This window comes from Lacerta agilis, chromosome 7 (genome assembly GCF_009819535.1).
Source record: "Lacerta agilis isolate rLacAgi1 chromosome 7, rLacAgi1.pri, whole genome shotgun sequence".
Lineage (NCBI taxonomy): Eukaryota > Metazoa > Chordata > Lepidosauria > Squamata > Lacertidae > Lacerta > Lacerta agilis.
In genome coordinates, this window is record NC_046318.1 from 17,720,059 (window position 1) to 17,738,268 (window position 18,210).

Sequence of the window (18,210 nt, forward strand, 5' to 3'; positions counted from 1 at the left end):
CCTTTGTAAGAAAATATGAAATAACGTAGAACCATTTTTTTTTGGGGGGGGGATCAATGGGGGGGTGACAAGAAATTTTCCACACCGGGTACCACCTGACCTCCCTACACCTCTGGGGGGGTGACAATTTTTTTTTGCCCCCTGGTACCAATTTACCTTGCTACGCCCCTGTGTGCATGTGCCCATGCATGAAAAATTATCCCCTGTTTAATCCTGCCCTGAAATCCCACCTCAGCCCATTACTACAACCTGGGCTCTGAAGCAGTGTTCAGTGGTATGTAGAAACCAATGTAGGAAACAAATACTCTGTGGTGAAGTAAAGCTGCCGAAACTCCTCGTTGTTACCTTCCCATCCAACTTTGGTTATGAAGCTTTCAGACTTTATGAATTCAGAGATTGCTGGAGCCAAAAGCTGAACCCAATGAATTATTTTGTTGCACACCAAGCAATAACTTTCATTCTGCATGGCAAATAAGGAGTTTTAGTGATACTGCTGAAGATCTGTATTTGTCAGGGTTTGATGAAGCAGAACTGACTGGAAAGCAGGCTGCAAATTAACTACTTTCTTTTTTTAGTTGGTTGGCTCCAAGGGAGCCATGTGTTGGTAAGTGGTTTCATAATTTAAGCCTTAGTAAAGAGCACCATCAGAGACTGCTTGATTTCCTCACTCTTCTTCCGTTATATGCACGTTCCTTCCAATTTTATAGTTCTATGACTCTATGAGTCTATCTTGTTGTTCTTTACAATACCCATAATATAACAAGGAACAGTTTTTTTTCTAGTCCTAATCAGCCCCTACTCCACAAAATAAAAATAAAATAACTAGGACTATTCAAGTCTGTTAACCAAATTTTGGGGCGGGGGGTGGGAGCTCAGATTTCAGGCTCCAGAAAGGATGGCCGTATTTTATTTCATATGAACTTTAGGAGAGAGTAAAATGGCAAACTACATTAAACTAAAACGAGTCCCAGAGAATAGTGTTTCACTTCTCTCAAGGCCAGCCCCGGGTAATGTTTTGTACAGGGCCATATTTCTACAACTGCAGCAAATGAAAGGAAATTGCCATTTCCAGAGCCATCTTAATGCACATAATTCTACCTCAAAGGATGAAGAAAGGACAAAATGCTCTCATGTTTCAAGAGCTGGGGAAACCTTGTAAGAAAAGTGATCAATTTTATCAAAACCCTTGACTCTCCTCAAAATTCCTCTGATGTTTACCCGAGGAGAGATTAACACACACACACACACACACACACACACACAGAGTTCACTTTAAATTGACTCAAGGTGAACATTTTCTGGCAGATGAGGATGAATGTTATTAAGGAAGCAATGAAGGGCCCACAACAGGCAAGAGTCCTTAACAGTGGGCAAAGTGGTAATACGGTGGTGACATTTGGAGTTATGGTACCATTCATTGTCCCATTACCAGGTTAGATGTCTGCTTAGGGAGCAATCCTCTGCACAAGAAGCTGATGTAAAGGAAGCGGGTGTAAATTAACCCAACATAAAGTTACGGCAGATCCAAACCCTGTTCAGCTTTAGGGCTGCTGCTGATCTGCCTGAACATGGCAATAGTGTTTACAATCGCGTTCTATGTTTGATTGCCATGTCACATGACTGAGCTAGATGAGTTTATGCTCCATCTTAAATCCCTCTTCTCTGGTCTCACCTCCATAATGCTCCTTCTTGGGACTTGCACTGTCCTTGACCCAGCTAAACTGGGCTCAGCAAGTGTAGCTTTGACCGCACCAGGAATGAGACAACTATGTCAGAGCTCTGCTGCATCCTAATCTGCTCATCCCAGTGGACCTTGCCATTAGATTTTCCCCTTATTAAACTGATCACATTCAGTATTTCCATAAGTTTCTGAACAATTACACACCTGGGGATTCTTATGCAGATAGCAACATTCATTATATTCATAAATTTCTGAATGATTGTGAAACTAAGGATTCTTACCAGTCAGGGTGATAGAAGTGATTTATATCTAAATATATTGCAAAATAGTTACCAGCTGTTTTAACTTGAATATATATGTGTTGATATTAGAAGGGTTCATCTCATTGTCTGAACCCATCCATGATGCACATGGCTGTCCATATTCAGATAAATATCCTCAGCTGTTCTGTTCATAGAAATCTGCTTCAATGTGTGCATTTCCCTTGCTGGACTGAATAGTTCCGAGGCATAGGTGCCAGCTCCATGGGACCCTGAACACCCACAAAATTCCCCAAGAAGGGGCTGGCACCCACTGCATGGCACTCATGGCCGTGGGGTCAAGTTGGCGCTCCTGTTCTGAAGGCAAACCCATCGGCATGCATTACTGCTGTGCAGTAGACTTGTGATTTATATAATACTGAGGAAATGACAAAATATATGTTGCCAGAGAGCATGGAAATGCTGTTTACCTTCCTGCCAGCTTCCGGGTCATGTGGCCAGCATGACTAAGTGCCATTTACCTTCCTGCTGGAGCAGTACCTATTTATCTACTTGCACTGGTGTGCTTTTGAACTGCTAGCTTGGCAGGAGCTGGGTCAGATCAACAGGAGCTCACCCCATCATGGGGATTTGAACCGCTGACCTTCTGATCGGCAAGCCCAAGAGACTCAGTGATTTAGACCACAGCTCCACCCCCTTCCACTGGCATTTAATAGCCAGGTGCCAAGATGTATCTAGCCTTCCAACCCCTTTCAGATATTTTTATTGTTACAGAGACCCAGGGAAGGATTTGAAGCTCAAACATCTCTAGCACATGTTCAACGAAATCATTTTAGAAATGCATCCCCAGGAGGCAAAAAAATGGGGGGGGGGTGGGGGCAAAAAAAGACTGTCCTTAGTAAACAGGGACATGTTATTGAGCAGGGTAACATGTTAAATGAAAACAATAAAAATAAATAAATGTGTAATATAATGCACATGTGCACACTTTGGGGAGTCTGACAAATTTCATGAAGTGGAGAAGCTGTAAGAGTAGGAATTGCTCTAGACATCCACTCTATGGATTGAATCCTTGTGGCCCACCTGAAAAACGCATACAGTATACACACACACACACACACACACACACACACACTCCAGCAGAGATTGAAGGCAAGAACAGCAGGAACCATCCCTGATAACAACAATTGGACCGTCTTACATTCCACTCTTGCTTTCAGATCTATCCAAGTATAAAGTTATTAATGGATGGGTAAGCTTACATTGACTGTGAAATAACACCAGAGGCATAGAATATTGGCATTTCATTCTGTCAGGGGCCGTGGGAGGGGGGTATTTCTCTAAAGAAAAGCATAACGGTCGATTAGGATTAAATTTCCAATCAGGAGTTAGTAAGTAGTTTATCTGGGTTTGTAACGGATGTTGCCTTTATGAGGGCATGCTGTTTCATGCGTCATTCTCCTTACAGGTCTTTTAGCCGCATAAACAGCAAAAGGTGTGCCCACACTCTTTTGAATGGGAATCGTTCTCTGATTCCGTACTTTAGGTCCTGCAAGCTACTTTCACACAACCTATGCTGATCCCCTGCCCTCCTCACAGAATTTTGGGGTTGCTGAGGGACATGCAGATTGCGCAGTCCAGTCACGGGGGAGATATCTGCACAGACTCATGCTACCAGATACTACCTTTTGTTTCTGGCCCAGCTTCTCAGGTTTTCCAGTTTTAAATTTCCCCAGGTCAAGAAACTGTGACGTTGCCCCAGTGCTGAGGGAAATCTAGGCCCTTTTCCCTTTCGGAGAGCAACACACAGTGCAGATAACCTAGCTCAGGCCAACCAAGCTTGCAGGGCTATTACGAAGAGAAAATGGAAATGACCTCATGCATATTCACCTGAGGCTCCTTGGAGAAGGTTTAGGATATAAAATGTGATAAATATTTACATGAAAATAAGGATCAGGAAGCGGTGAAAGCTGCTATGTGAGTGGAACCTAGAACAGGGCATATGGAAATCTCTCTCTCTCTCTCTCTCTCTCTCTCTCTCTCTCTCTCTCTCCTTTTAGCTTTCTTGGCAAGTGGAGTACCTACAGCAAGAAGTATATTTGTTTCTGAAAGAGTAATCAGTAGCATTTGTACCACTCAATAGTTTGTTGTTGTGGGGATAAAACAGGCAGAAATAAAATAGGCTTTGACTGTTTTCATGAAATCTGAGGGAAAGGGCAGCGGTGTGAAGCATGACAATGAACCTCAAGCTGAACTAGTCCAAATACTTAGAAGTCCAATCCTTTCAAGTTAGGCCTTGAAGCTGTTAGTATCTGCTGTTGGCCCATCTGGTAAAATTATAGCTTCTGGGAGCAGATTTGGAGTGCAAGGGCAGAAGGTTTAAGAGAGTCGCTACTTTGTCTGTTTCTATCATATCATTTGACATTGATTTAAAGCTAACGGACCTTTGCCTTTCCTTTCTTTCCTTTCAGAAAAGTTAAATTCTAAATGTCCAAACAACTTTTTGAAGGGCACATTAAATTCCCTGGTCCTTAGAGGCTAAAGCTTCCATTAAACTTCTCAATCTCCTTCCAAGTCAGTGGGACTGCTCTGGAAACAAGGATTTTGTACAGCACTGCTCACCCACATTCAGTTTTGGGGTGTAAACAGAGCTGCCATGTGTAGGATGCAGTGCTTGAAGTGCACAATAGAGGAGGCCATGCTAACCACCACAATCCATAGGTTTGTTGTTCAGTCGTTCAGTCATGTCTGACTCTTCTGTCTGACTCTTCGTGACCCCATGGACCAGAGCATGCCAGGCACGCCTATCCTTCACTGCCTCTCACTGTTTGGCCAAACTCATGTTAGTAACTTTGAGAACACTGTCCAACCATCTCATCCTCTGTCGTCCCCTTCTCCTTGTGCCCTCCATCTTTCCCAACATCAGGGTCTTTTCCAGGGAGTCTTCCCTTCTCATGAGGTGGCCAAAGTATTGGAGCCTCAACTTCAGGGTCTGCCCTTCCAGTGAACACTCAGGGCTGATTTCTTTAAGAACGGATAGGTTTGATCTTCTTGCAGTCCATGGGACTCTCAAGAGTCTCCTCCAGCACCATAATTCAAAAGCATCAATTCTTCGGTGATCAGCCTTCTTGATGGTCCAGCTCTCACTTCCGTACATCACTACTGGGAAAACCATAGCTTTAACTATACGGACCTTTGTCGGCAAGGTGATGTCTCAGCTTTTTAAGATGCTGTCTAGGTTTGTAATTGCTTTCCTCCCAAGAAGCAGGTGTCTTTTAATTTCGTGACTGCTGTCACCATCTGCAGTGATCATGGAGCCCAAGAAAGTAAAATCCAGAGGTACTGTTGCATTATTAGGAAATGCAGGAGGAGTTCATTAGTGGGAAAGAACCCAGTAAAACAAATGCCCATGTGCTTGGGTCATTTAAATGTTCTCCCAGCTGCATAGGAGATGCTCACATGGTTTTGGAGAAAGGCTAAAGGCATGGGCATCACCTCTTGGTCTATTTTCTGTGCCTTGTGGCTTCTATTGATATGTGCCAGCATTTTAATTTTCACGAAAGATGTGATAAAAATCCTTCCTGGTAAATTCATGTACATTTCTTCCCTCTTTCAGTTGCTAATTTGGTCATATGATCACAGGTTCCCTCCCTGGGTAAATGAGAGCTTTTAAAGGCATTTAACCACCCGGTGCTCTATGGTGTTTATCCATCACAAATGCTAATTTGAAACAGGAGAAAATCCACATTCATTTGTAAACTGTCAAAGGAATCAAATAACTGTTATCAGTAAGTCATCATTTTTATTACTTACTACTGTGTATGAAACATTTTAAACAGCTCCGTAGGATGGTTCCAATACTAATCAAGTTGCACCGATGAAGTTCTGAAAGATAATTCTTTTAACTGATAAAGTCTTTCACGCAACATAGTTGGAAGCTGTTTCAAACGGGATTGCTTGCTGAGGTCAGTAAATAAAAATGTAGACAGCTACAGCATTAATAATATAAAAAAGCCACTCCATTTTCTTCCACACAACATATTTGAAAAGGTCTTGCATTCAGCTTTCATGCTCACCGAGTTCAACATATAAAACCATAAAGATCCCGAGATATCTTAATGTGACTGCTCCGCACTGGAATTGCCTTCAGTCTTATTCATAGGCTGAATGCCATTTGTGAAGTGTAGTGGTTAACACCGTGACCTGTGACCCTAGCTCCTCAGCTGCCCCCCTGTTGCACTGCTGCCAGCCCTGCCTGCCTCCATTGACTGCCTCCCCATCCTGACCCTTCCAGGGTGGAAGAAGAAGAAGACAGTATAAATTTTCAACAGTGGTTTGTGGGAGGTGACAGCTCAGAGGCAGATGATGGGAAAAGCTGGGAATTCATGAGAGAGCCAGAAAAAACACCCAGCAGATGCATTGTCATTATAAAGCATTCCAGACCCCCCCCCATCTCCCAGAACCTGGTGAGCCTTAAAAGTAGGAGAGCAAAGAGCTCAAAGACAGTGGGTATGTATTCCTGGTTACTTATCTTCTGCTTCTTGATTATTATTTTTCAAATACAGAGAAAAAGCTGCTATAAAGTTGAGAAAGGAAATGTGGTTGTATGAATCAGTCCCAAATTCACACATAAAGTCGATTATTTGATGGTTACAGGGTTGTGACTGTATATTCATTGGCCTCAACTTGATGGCTTACAAACTGGCAAACCAATCTAAAACTTTTTCCCAATAGTAAAAGTTAATATATCCCCCAAATAAAACTATTCATCACCTGTTATGAAGATCCATATTGACAGTGCTGAGATGCAGTCTGACTGTTAACTGTTTTTTACTTTACCAAGACTTGAAGCATATCCTCTTTGTGACATCACACATGACATCAGAATGGCATGTTTGCATTCAACCTAGACTATCTCCATGCCAACAGCAATGTCTAGTAAACCTCTGAAACCAAGTAACCATCAGCCTGACTACCCAGTTGTTTCTATCTAGACTATTAGATGTTCATTTTTTTGCTCTCATAATCAAAGCCTGAAGAAGAGCTGTGTATAATCTGAAAATCTGCTTCCACTGTTAAAGAAAACTAATCATCAGGGGCTGGGCAGAGGAGGAACAGTGGATATCTTCTCCCCATCCTGACCATTCCAGGAAGAGGAATACCGTTTAGATTTACAACAGGGGGTTGAGGGAGGTAGCAGCTCAGAGGCAGATGAGGGGGAAAGTTGGAAAATCATGGGAATCAGAACAACACCTGGCTGACACGTTTTCATTAGAAAGCATTCCAGACACACCATTTCCCAGAACCCGGCAAGCCTTTAAAGTAGGAGACCAAAGAGCTGAAAGACAGAGCAGCACCCGTAGAAGAGATGATGAGAATGATGAATGAGGAAGTGGGAGAGAAAGGAGGTGGAGATTCACTCAGGACAACACCATTATCCAAGAGGATGGGTTCTATAGCCTCTCTCTGTAAAGATTGAAATAAAAAAGGATGGTAAGAAACTTTTCCTTGTCTTTATATTTTCCTGGGCAACCAGCTGGGAGCCGCTGACACCACCCTGACATCAAGGGTATCTCAGATTTGGAGCTGGTCTTGGAACTGTGAACCAGGGAGAAAGGATTTCCAGTCTTGCCACTATAAAAAAAATCACTGGGTGGCCTTGGGGCAGCCACTATCCCTCTCAGTATTTCCCTGGGGGGCACTGGAACGATCCAGTGGTGGTGGAAGCATAAAGAAAGAAGAAAATTTTGAAAAAGAACCATTCGTACATGTTTCATCTGTTGTGTAATGACACTTGCCAGTGTAACATGGAGTGAAAGTCATAGTGATTATTTTCCAAATAGACGCACAAAGTGCAATTTATAACTGATCAGCGGTCAGGTCCGCTGGCAGGTCTTAACAAGCAAGTGTTGGCAGGCGAGCACGTTGTGCATTGTGGGGAAGGCTAGCATGCACCAGAAGGAAAATGCATGTTCACAATACGATACTATAAATAGGCAATATGTATGAAATTATTTTAATAAATTTTCTATAATTTCAAGCTTCAAGCTGTCTTATTTGCAAAATCTTTCTTTACTATGTTGTAGGACATATGCAGAAATATAGATACATAAAGCAAATTTGTCACTGCATTTTTCTGTTTGTTTGCTTTAAAGAAGGTAGATTTTCAGGGGGGTGCTGAGTAATTTTTTTTTCTGCTAAAAAGGGGGCGTTAGGCCAAATAAGTTTGGGCGCCTCTGTTCTATCTTAATCCCCTATTTGGAGCAGGGTGCTAATATTGGCACTTGGCTTACTTACTCTCATAAGGAAATACAGCTGGAAGAGCTTGTGGAGACATCCCAAGCATCCCAAGCATAGGGCTTTTCTCAAGTTCAAAAAGAAATGCAAAACCTTGGGCCACCTGGTTAGGTAAGCAGCAAGCTCCCTCTTCAAAATGACAGATACATTTATTTCCCCTCCAATTAAGTCCAAATTTTCATGTAGATTTTGTTTCATCCCCCCTGCCCAAGGAAATGTTTGGAAATAAAACTTATGAAATGTTTGAAACGCTCTTGTTCTGGCTCCATTGCCAACATCTTTGGTCTAAAAAGTGAAACTGAAATCAGGATTTGGCCCTCTGTTAAACTGCATGACAACATACTTAAGGTGGTCAATGCAATCACTGTAATAATTCTGGTATGCTAAATTGTAAGATACATTTGTTGCAATGAGGTGTTTTATAGAATTTCTTTTTTAGTCTTAAAAACAGGCACATGCATGTGGTCATGAACATAGTTGGAATGACTGTGGAATTTAATCTTTGTGAATTTTGTGATGAGCTGACCTGATCCTTTCTGGAATAATGTTCAGGTTGAAACTAATCCATCGTCTTTTGCAGTTTTATACCCTCCATCATTTTTTCTGATGAGAATAGGGATGGCCTTTGTTGTTGTTGTTTAGTTGTTTAGTCGTGTCCGACTCTTCATGACCCCATGGACCAGAGCACGCTAGGTACTCCTGTCTTCCACTGCCTCCCGCAGTTTGGTCAGACTCATGTTGGTAGCTTCGAGAACACCGTCCAACCATCTCATCCTCTGTCGTCCCCTTCTCCTTGTGCCCTCCATCTTTCCCAACATCAGGGTCTTTTTCAGGGAGTCTTCTCTTCTCATGAGGTGGCCAAAGCATTGGAGCCTCAGCTTCAGGATCTGTCCTTCCAGTGAGCACTTGGGGCTAATTTCCTTCAGAATGGATAGGTTTAATCTTCTTGCAGTCCATGGGACTCTCAAGAGTCTCCTCCAGCATGATAATTCAAAAGCATCAATTTTTCAGTGATCCTAGTCAATTAGGGACGTCCTAGTCAATTATTGTTATTGTTATTACCTGTCCATCTGATTGTGTTGCCCCATCCACTCTGGCTGCTTCCAGCATATACAAAAGCATCATTAAACATTAAAAATAACTTCCCTATAGAGGACTGCCTTCATATGGCTCAGGGGTCAGACAACCCCATACCATCCAACATTTATCTGATTAAAATAGGGACATCCTAAGGGAAAGTGGGACATTCCAGGATCAAATCAGAAACTGGGATGGCTTCTGTAAATCCAGGACTGTCCCTGGAAAATAGGGACACTTGGGGTGTTTGCAGTTCCCAAACATTTCAATGCAGTTCGGCGTGTTTTTTTTATATAAAAAAACAACCATCCAAAACATTTTAAAATGTGCATTTTAAGAGGAAATGCATGTTTTAAGAGAGAATCTATTTAAGGCATGTGTTGAAATAGGTATTTAAATGCACATTTTGGAGTGTGTCTTTATATATGTATGCATGTTCATATAAGAGAGAGAGAGAGAGAGAGAGAGAGAGAGAGAGAGAGAGAGAGAGAAGGAGTAGAATAGGCTTAGGGACTTAGTGTATGTGAAAGTGACACAGGTCAACACACATAGATGGATAAACACATAATAGCATTTTTGCTCTTTACTATTGAGAATGAACTGCACTTGTCTTTCAGTTTTGCCATAGCATTTCTTGCAACAAAAAAAAAATCACCCTCAGAAAAAGAGCCACATCAGACGTACCAGGCATTTGTAAAGATATTTGTGACAATTGCTTGTTGACAGCGTTTCTTTTTCTTCTTCAAGGTGACGAAACAGAAGGCCTTACATAGACAAGCAAGTCACTGGAAAAAATAAGCACCCTCTGAAGAAGGTTCTGCAAAGTCAGTTATGTACTGGTATTTGCTCTTGCAGGCTTCCCATTACCTGATTTGCATTCGGCTGGCAAATAATATGCCACCATAATAGCTGCAATACTTTAGCTGATATTGCAATGTAGTCAGGGAGGCTTGCTGAGAGTGAAACCAGGTGTTCTTCTAAGCAAGTGTGGCTGCTGCAGAACTTGTATTTCTGCAGACATTGCTCTGCCCGAGCCACATTATGGGCTGATGGTGGTGGGAAAGTTTGGGATGCCATGGCACCATGATGGCCCATATAGTAAGTTGTTAGATGGCGCAAGGACAGTACATAACATGCCATGTTTAATAGCTATGCATTTTGTGTGGCATGCATTTTCAGACAGCTATGTATCAAGTTTGATCCGCAGTGTATATATGGGCAGGGCTTTTCCCCCAGCAAAAACTCAGTTCCAGCACCTCTCAGGTGGGCGCCATGAAAGATGCATTCTTGGTGTGTTCTGGCATCTCTTTTTGTATAACAATAACACGTTGTATGGGGTGTTAGGGGAGGGGCAGAACGTCTGGTAGGGGAACACGCCATGTTCCTTCTGGGGTAGCTCATCCCCCTTTGGTCCCTGCTCTGCACTCAGCTCTCACCTGTGGCTCCTAGAATCTGTCATCATGTGTCAGGCTTTGGGGAATTGTTTTCCTCCCCCATGGCAGTAAATAAGAAGATCAAATGAAAGGAATGTCTTACCAGTTAGATTCTTTAATAATCACAGTGAGAGAGAAAAGAACACACCTACCTAGAAATTAACGTTCACTCCCTCCCTCCCCATTAAATCTACATCACTCCTACATTTTGTAATATGAGCTTGTAGCCTCTGTGCTTTCAGTTCTAACACTTTCTGAGCTCTCCATGTCTTTTGGGAAGGGGTAGGTGTGAATGCTGTCCAGAGGCTGTGAATCTGTTAGCTCTCTCTCTTCTAGTGTTTCTTCTGCTAGCTGTTTTCCATCCAGTATTCCGAGCTTCTGCCTTCTGAACTATGCCCCTCTGCAAACCACTCTTCCAAATCTATACTGTCCTCCTCCTCCTGGGAAGATTCAGGATCAGGGGGAGGGGGTGGCTCCCACCATTCTTCCTCAGTGCAGCCCTCCTCAGCACGGTCCCTGACATCATGCAACCATGTCGGCACTGCAACTGCAGGAAATGGCTTTGACTGGTTGGCTAAACCAGGTGAGGGTAACCGATGAGTCTTAAATCCTTGGTGAGTTAGGGATTTGTTTACCACTTGCACACAAAGACAGGGTCCAGCACACTGAGCAGACGAGACCAATAGTGGGTCCAACAACCAAGAAGGCAGTTTCTGCACACACTGTAGAGGGAAGTGAGAAACAGATGGGGTTTGTTAACCTGGGAAGGCAGCCCATCTAGGAGAAACAAAACTCTGGCCTTAAACTTCCACTGCTTTGCAGCTCATTCATGGGAAAAGCTTCAGGAGTAAAACCTGAGGGAAAATATCTATCGGTTGCCTTGCAGGACATCTTTGGGAGCAGCAGAAGCCAAGGAGTAAGCCCTACACAAACCCAGAGTGGAGTCCTTAAGGTAGTTTGATTGCATCTTGTATGCCTCCTTCCAGCAACTCCTGCAGCCAAGCTGGTGCCAGAAATACTGTTTTGCTTTCCTTTGGACCAAATCAACAAGACCAAGAGCAGGGTCTTGTTCTCTGGACAGCCTAGGACATGGGTTGGCAACCTAGGGCCCAAAGGCCAGATCCGGCCCAATTGCCTTCTGGATCTGGCCCATGGACAGTCCGGAAATGCCGCATGGATTGGCGTGGGGATTCTGATCGTTTGGGCTATGCCATTCCCCCCTCTCCCTCATACACACCGCGGCAGCGCCTCCTCCCTCCCTCCTTCCCTCCTCCTGGCTTCTCCTTGCCCTCATCATTGCCCTCACTCATCCCAACCCCAGTCCTGCTCCTGGGCTCCCAGGCTTCTGGTCTGGGGCACGTGGAGGGGACCCAGCCCTCTGCCCACCAATATTAATGGGACTGAAGCACCTTCTGCCCGAAGAAGAAGAAGAAGAAGAAGAAGAGGAGGAGGAGGAGGAGGAGTTTGGATTTGATATCCCGCTTTATCACTACCCTAAGGAGTCTCAAAGCGGCTAACAATCTCCTTTTCCCTTCCTCCCCCACAACAAACACTCTGTGAGGTGAGTGGGGCTGAGAGACTTCAAAGAAGGGTGACTAGCCCAAGGTCACCCAGCAGCTGCATGTGGAGGAGCAGGGAATTGAACCTGGTTCACCAGATTACGAGTCCACTGCTCTTAACCACTACACCACGCTGGCTCCCTTGACTGGAATCATATGGCATCTTTGCAATGTTTGCTCTATTTACAAATATAAAAGCAGAATGAACTGAAAGCAAGTCAGCACTCCTTCAGCAGATCCCACAAGAGAACAACCTGTGCAGTCACTCTCGCCTATACTGCACCTATATTGCTAGAGACACTGTGTGCGCGCACACACAACACACACTATCGTTTCTCTCCATTCAAGCTGATGTTTTCCTCTCTCACACTACCACATGTGATGTTCACCATTGGTCTGAGAGAAAAACCCTCCTGCTAAATTGTCAATTTGGGTGAATCATCAGCAGTCATTAAGGAACATTGCCATTATTCCATCACCACTTATTTACACGGATGAAGCCAACCTAACTTTCAACAGTACTATAGTACATAAAAGTTGTTGGGCTTTCTGTGTTTCCTCTACAAGCAAAATAGCATTTGTTGCAATGAAGTGGAAGAGCAAAAAGGCATTGCATAATCCTGGGAGTGCGGATAAGCAATGCATTTCTGTGTTCCTTGCTTCCCTGCATGGCATTAAGAAATTCTTGTGGATATTTGAGGTGTCTTGATCTAGCATAGGGATGGATGACCTGGTTCCCTTCCAATGTTGCCGGACTGCAATGCGCATCAGCCCTGGCAATTGCCCTCAGGTGTATAACCCTCACATACCACATACCATTGCAGAAAGTTAAATTAGCAAAATATCACACATTTGAAACTGGGGGGGGGAACCCCCACATAAAATGGACACATATGAAACAGTTTTTCAATAGCAAGACACCTATAAAACAGCTTTCTCTTCCCAGAGAGCAAAAGTAAAATATCATTAAAACAAAAATGGTCCACGAGCTAAAACTACAGAAGAGGTTTCTGAACAACCTTTGTTCTCGTACCAGCTAAACCAAAGGAAGTCAGTAAATGACTCTTTGGTACTTCCCATTTAATAAAAGATCGGCATCTGGGAACATCTGCAAAATAGAGGTCAGTTGATCATTCGTTGCCTTCTGATGTAAGTGACAGGCATCACCGGTGCCTCCCATTTAGACCAGCCTACTCCATTTCTCCATTGTTCTATGGGTCATTCTGCATTCCACAATCCCTGAATTCTGGGTTAATTAGCAAACTTTCTAAAATTAAAATTAAATCCCAGAACCGGAGTTTGTACAATTTTCCACAGCTTTCAGTGTTCAATTCACACAATCATATAGTTGCTTCAAGATTATTTTTGCTTCACATTTTAGTAAATGTGTAGAAGTGCATGGGTGTATCAGTAAAACACTATAAGAAATGAATTCTGGTGGAATCACATGCATAATGTGATTATACATATGGTTGCATCAGGATATGTGTGCACGTGTGTGCGTTATGACTGGGTGATATCTGATTTTCAACATCACAATATATCACCAGGGAGGGCGGGTAATCCAATCAGGTAACCTGGCAGACAGGATAAAAACAACGCACTCAGATTTCTGTTGTAGTCTACCACTTCTCTGATGTACGTATGATGTATGGAGGGGTGGTCTTGGGCTCCAGGGTGGGCGGTTCAAAAGTCTATATAAGGGCTTTCACACCTTTGTCCTGGGTCCCCCCAGCCTCCTGCGTGTGGCAGTGAGCACCCTGTTGCAACAGTTAATAAAGATCAGGCTTATAGATGCTTTGCTTTTGTATATCCTGGTCTGGTCTCTGTTCACTTCCTGACCGGGTTTTAGCCTTAAAAGGTATGCTCTCTCTGAAGGTCCAGTCTTCCTTAAGAAGCTGAACCCCATGAAGGGACCCCTCAATATTCTTGTTTCAGTAACTCCCCCCCCCAGCCCAGTGTTGTCCTTCCTTAATGGAAAATACCTTTGATGTTGTCCCTGCCCATGTTCATCCATACATTACCGAGAGTGGCACAAAAGCAACCATTTGGTTGAGAACCAAACCTGATTCTTAGTCTGTGCAAAAGGCTACGTTGTATGATGAACATGGTTTCTATATGAGATACTGTCATTTGCCACAGTTTGTTCATATGCAGCCGGTTTGTAATATCTTCTCACTGAGAAGAATCCAGTAGGGCAAATGAGACTTTGCCCCACTAACCTCACTCTGCCCTTAGTCAGTCCTTACCTGTGTGGGAATTAGATTTCAATTAGGGAAAATAAATTAGCTTAATGTTATCTTTCCTGTTTCACACTTGCAAAGCTTAATACATATTAGTTTATTTAGCAATTATATTTAATTCCCATTAACAGAGCTTATGCAGAAACTTGAGGCTGTGCTGTTTAACTCTTGTATTTGATCCATTTTCCCTCCTATAAAACCCCTTTTAAAGTTTAAATAACAATAACTTTAACTCACATCGCCCTTGCACTTGTTCGATTAAATATATATGTACAAGGCAGGCAGGTATTACTTAGCTTACTAATGTATTACATAAATTTATCATTAAGACTAAAACTCTTACAGACTCTGACTAACTGTGAGGCAGGCAGCAGCAGAACTGAACAGAACCACTGCTCAGCTGCTCTGACAACACAAAAACACTTTTTTAAAAAAAAAAATAAAAAATTATAAATTTACAGTGGTGCCCCGCTAGACGAATGCCTCGCTAGACAAAAAACTCGCTAGACGAAGGCATTCGTCTAGCGGAAGGCAGCCCCACAAGACGAAAAAGTCTATGGGGCTGCCTCGCAAGACGAAAAATGTTCGTCTTTTTTTTCGTCTAGCAAAAACGTGGCTTGCATTGCCGCTTCGCTAGACGAAAAACCCGCTAGACGAAAATTTTCGCAGGACGAATTATTTCCGTCTAGCGGGGCACCACTGTATAAGCGTACAATATACAGAACTGAAAAATAAAAGAAGAAAGTGAAAGAAAAGGAAGAAACAAAATAAAAAAAATTAGACATTGATTACATCAAACCATATTTCTATTCCATCAGCTTCCCCTCCATCCTTCCATGATTCCCTAAAGTTTCCCATTCCTGCTGCATATTCTATTTTTTCCTCTAACTATTTAAAATTTCAAATTCTTCTCGTTATAAACTATAACTGCTGAGCTTACTCCAAACCGACTAAAGTACAAAAAGACAGTTATTAACTGTGCCAATTTACACAGCTGCTTCAGGCGCAAGGTATATTACCTCAAAATATTATTTCTTAGAATGATGCAGCCCCTGTGAGTATTAACCTTTTACTTAGCATTTTGGAAGCTCATATCTCACAACCTGACCTGCCTTCTTTCTTAGGCTAGGCATATTTTGAAGAGCAAATAAGAGGACACATTTGCCAACTTCTACTTCTGACTATGGATTGTTAAGACGAATCAACCTATGAAAAAGAGGACGTTTCCTGGAAAAAGATGAAGCTTTCCTTCGCCTCAGTATTACCCATGTAGGGAGGAGGATGGGGACAAAAGTAGAAGTAGTTGGTTCTGCCCTTCGTTGGTTCTGTCTCTCCCTACCATTCCCAATGGGCAGCAGATGTCACTGGTAGAGGCTACTACTTGGAGTGAAGGCAAGATCATATTTTCCTGCCCCACCCACCACATATATGTATCACATACCTGAGGCTACTAAATGTCCACACATGTATGTAACTTTCACTTCATATAGGACTAAACACATGTCCTCCAGCATTTCTCTGATGAAAATAGGTACATTGTATTTAAAAATAGACACGGGTGGGACGCGGGTGGCGCTGTGGGTTAAACCACAGAGCCTAGGGCTTGCTGATCAGAAGGTCGGTGTTTCGAATCCCCGCAACGGGGTGAGCTCCTATTGCTCAGTCCCAGCTCCTGCCCACCTAGCAGTTCGAAAGCACGTCAAAGTGCAAGTAGATAAATAGGTACCGCTCTGGCAGGAAGGTAAATGGCTTTTCTGTGTGCTGCTCTGGTTCACCAGAAGCGGCTTTGTCATGCTGGCTACATGACCCAGAAGCTGTACGCCGGCTTCCTCAGCCAGTAAAGCGAGATGAGTGCCGCAACCCCAGATTCAGACACGATTGGACCTAATGGTCAGGGGTCCCTTTACCTTTATTCTCTAAAAATAACAATGATTTTATTATTTATACCCCACCCATCTGACTGGGTTGCTCCAGCCACTCTAGGTGACTTCCAACAAATATAAAAACATAATAAAACATTAAACACTAAAAAAAACTTCCCTATACAGGGCTGCCTTCAGATGTCTTCTAAAGGTTGAATAATTACTTATCTCCTTGGCTCAGGTCCTGGTGAAAATAGGGACATACCCTCCAACATTTCCCCAGTGAAAATAGGGATGCCCTAAGGAGAAAGCAGGACATTCCAGGATCAAACCGAAAACTGGGATAGCTTCTGTAAATCCGGGATTGTCACTGGAAAATAGGGGCACTTGGAAGGCCTGCAAACACAGCAATTGCTTCTCAGGTTTAATTTTGGATGTTGATTGTTTGGTTTGGGGCTGCATGGGGTTTTATGCAGTTAGGCTCTTTGCAAGCATTGCACCAAAATGCGGGATTTGCTGAGTTATAAGGGGTGTGTGTGTGGATTTCTTATGAGCACTATAGGAAGATCCATTCCACCCCCCCCCCCCAACTCAGGAAGATCACGTGAGCCATCCTGCTGATGGAGAAGGATTTATATCTTGGCATTATTTTATATCTTGTTACATTGTTTATCATCTTGTCCATAATTTTGTTCAAATTATACTGTTGTTAATTACTATTTGTCACTTATCTCATGGATACTCAATTATCATTCCATACACAATTGAATTATCTACCTATCCTTTTTCTTTTCTCAAAAAATGATTAAGCTTTTCCTGTTTTTTTTTTTTTTGGTAAAACGATTTCTCTCTCTTTTTTTTGCACGGAGAAGCATTTATTCTATATACCATGCTTCAATTAAGCATCCGCTCGCTCAGAATCTAATTGGTGTGATTGTTCTTTATAATCATGGAAAAGTTATGTGACTGTTATGGTCCTCTCCTACAAAAATGTGCTGTGGTAGCAGAGGAGCATTTCCCCCTCCTCTGTGGGGAATGCCTCCACGTTATCTGTCTTCTTCCAAAAATCAGGCACATTCCATAAACAGAGGTGTAAATTCCTTTTCCCCCTCCAGTAGAAAGCTACATTCAATCTGCCTTGCTTCAATGCTGCTGCCGAGAAACAAAAATTCTATTACATTTATTATAGAATTCTGTCATCTCATCAAATCGTTTTTTGATCACAGTGCTTACCTTGCCCACATACTGAGTATCTGGACCGGTGTATTCTTCCAGCAAAAAAAACTGATTCCACATCCATCCTCGCTTGGTTCGATGAAGTGCTTTTCCGTGGTCCTTAGACAAGCCCATTATCCGTTCAGTTTGCAAGTACATGTTAGTCCTTTTCGGCGATGGTGAAGTGTGGACTTCGTGAATCATACAAGTCCAGATTAGAAATGACAAGCAATAGCTAGTTCTCATCGTTTACTCCTTCTGCAAAGAGTCCTCTAGGCTCAATACGTCTCTTGTTTTAGCCAGGAAAATCCTGAGCAAATAATGTTGTATTCCTTTTTCAAACGATCTGTGAAACAGATAAAAGTTTGGGTGAATTTAAGAACAACTTTTAAAAGAAACAGTCCAAATGTACAACCTAAGTTGTTTTCAGACTTGTCTGTCTTCGGGGAACCATTCCTAAATTGATTTATGGGCCAAAGTGCATCTGCCCAAGAAATGTAATGAGCTGCTGTGGATTCTGATTCATCTTCAAGGCTGCAACTTCTTATACAAAATGTTGGCCAGGTTTGCTAGGCCTCACCAT

General features: G+C 42.8%; 1 protein-coding gene across 1 annotated transcript in view; it reads right to left on the bottom strand.

Annotated features, from left to right (window-relative positions):
• The window catches only part of CDH9 (cadherin 9), an 83,324-nt gene extending 65,383 nt beyond the window's left edge, over positions 1-17,941 (bottom strand). The window contains exon 1 of the mRNA XM_033154403.1: positions 17,646-17,941. Coding sequence (XP_033010294.1) covers positions 17,646-17,873 — 228 coding nt within the window. The 5' untranslated portion in view covers positions 17,874-17,941. The remainder of the gene's footprint in view (positions 1-17,645) is intronic.
• Positions 17,942-18,210: the final 269 nt, after the last annotated feature.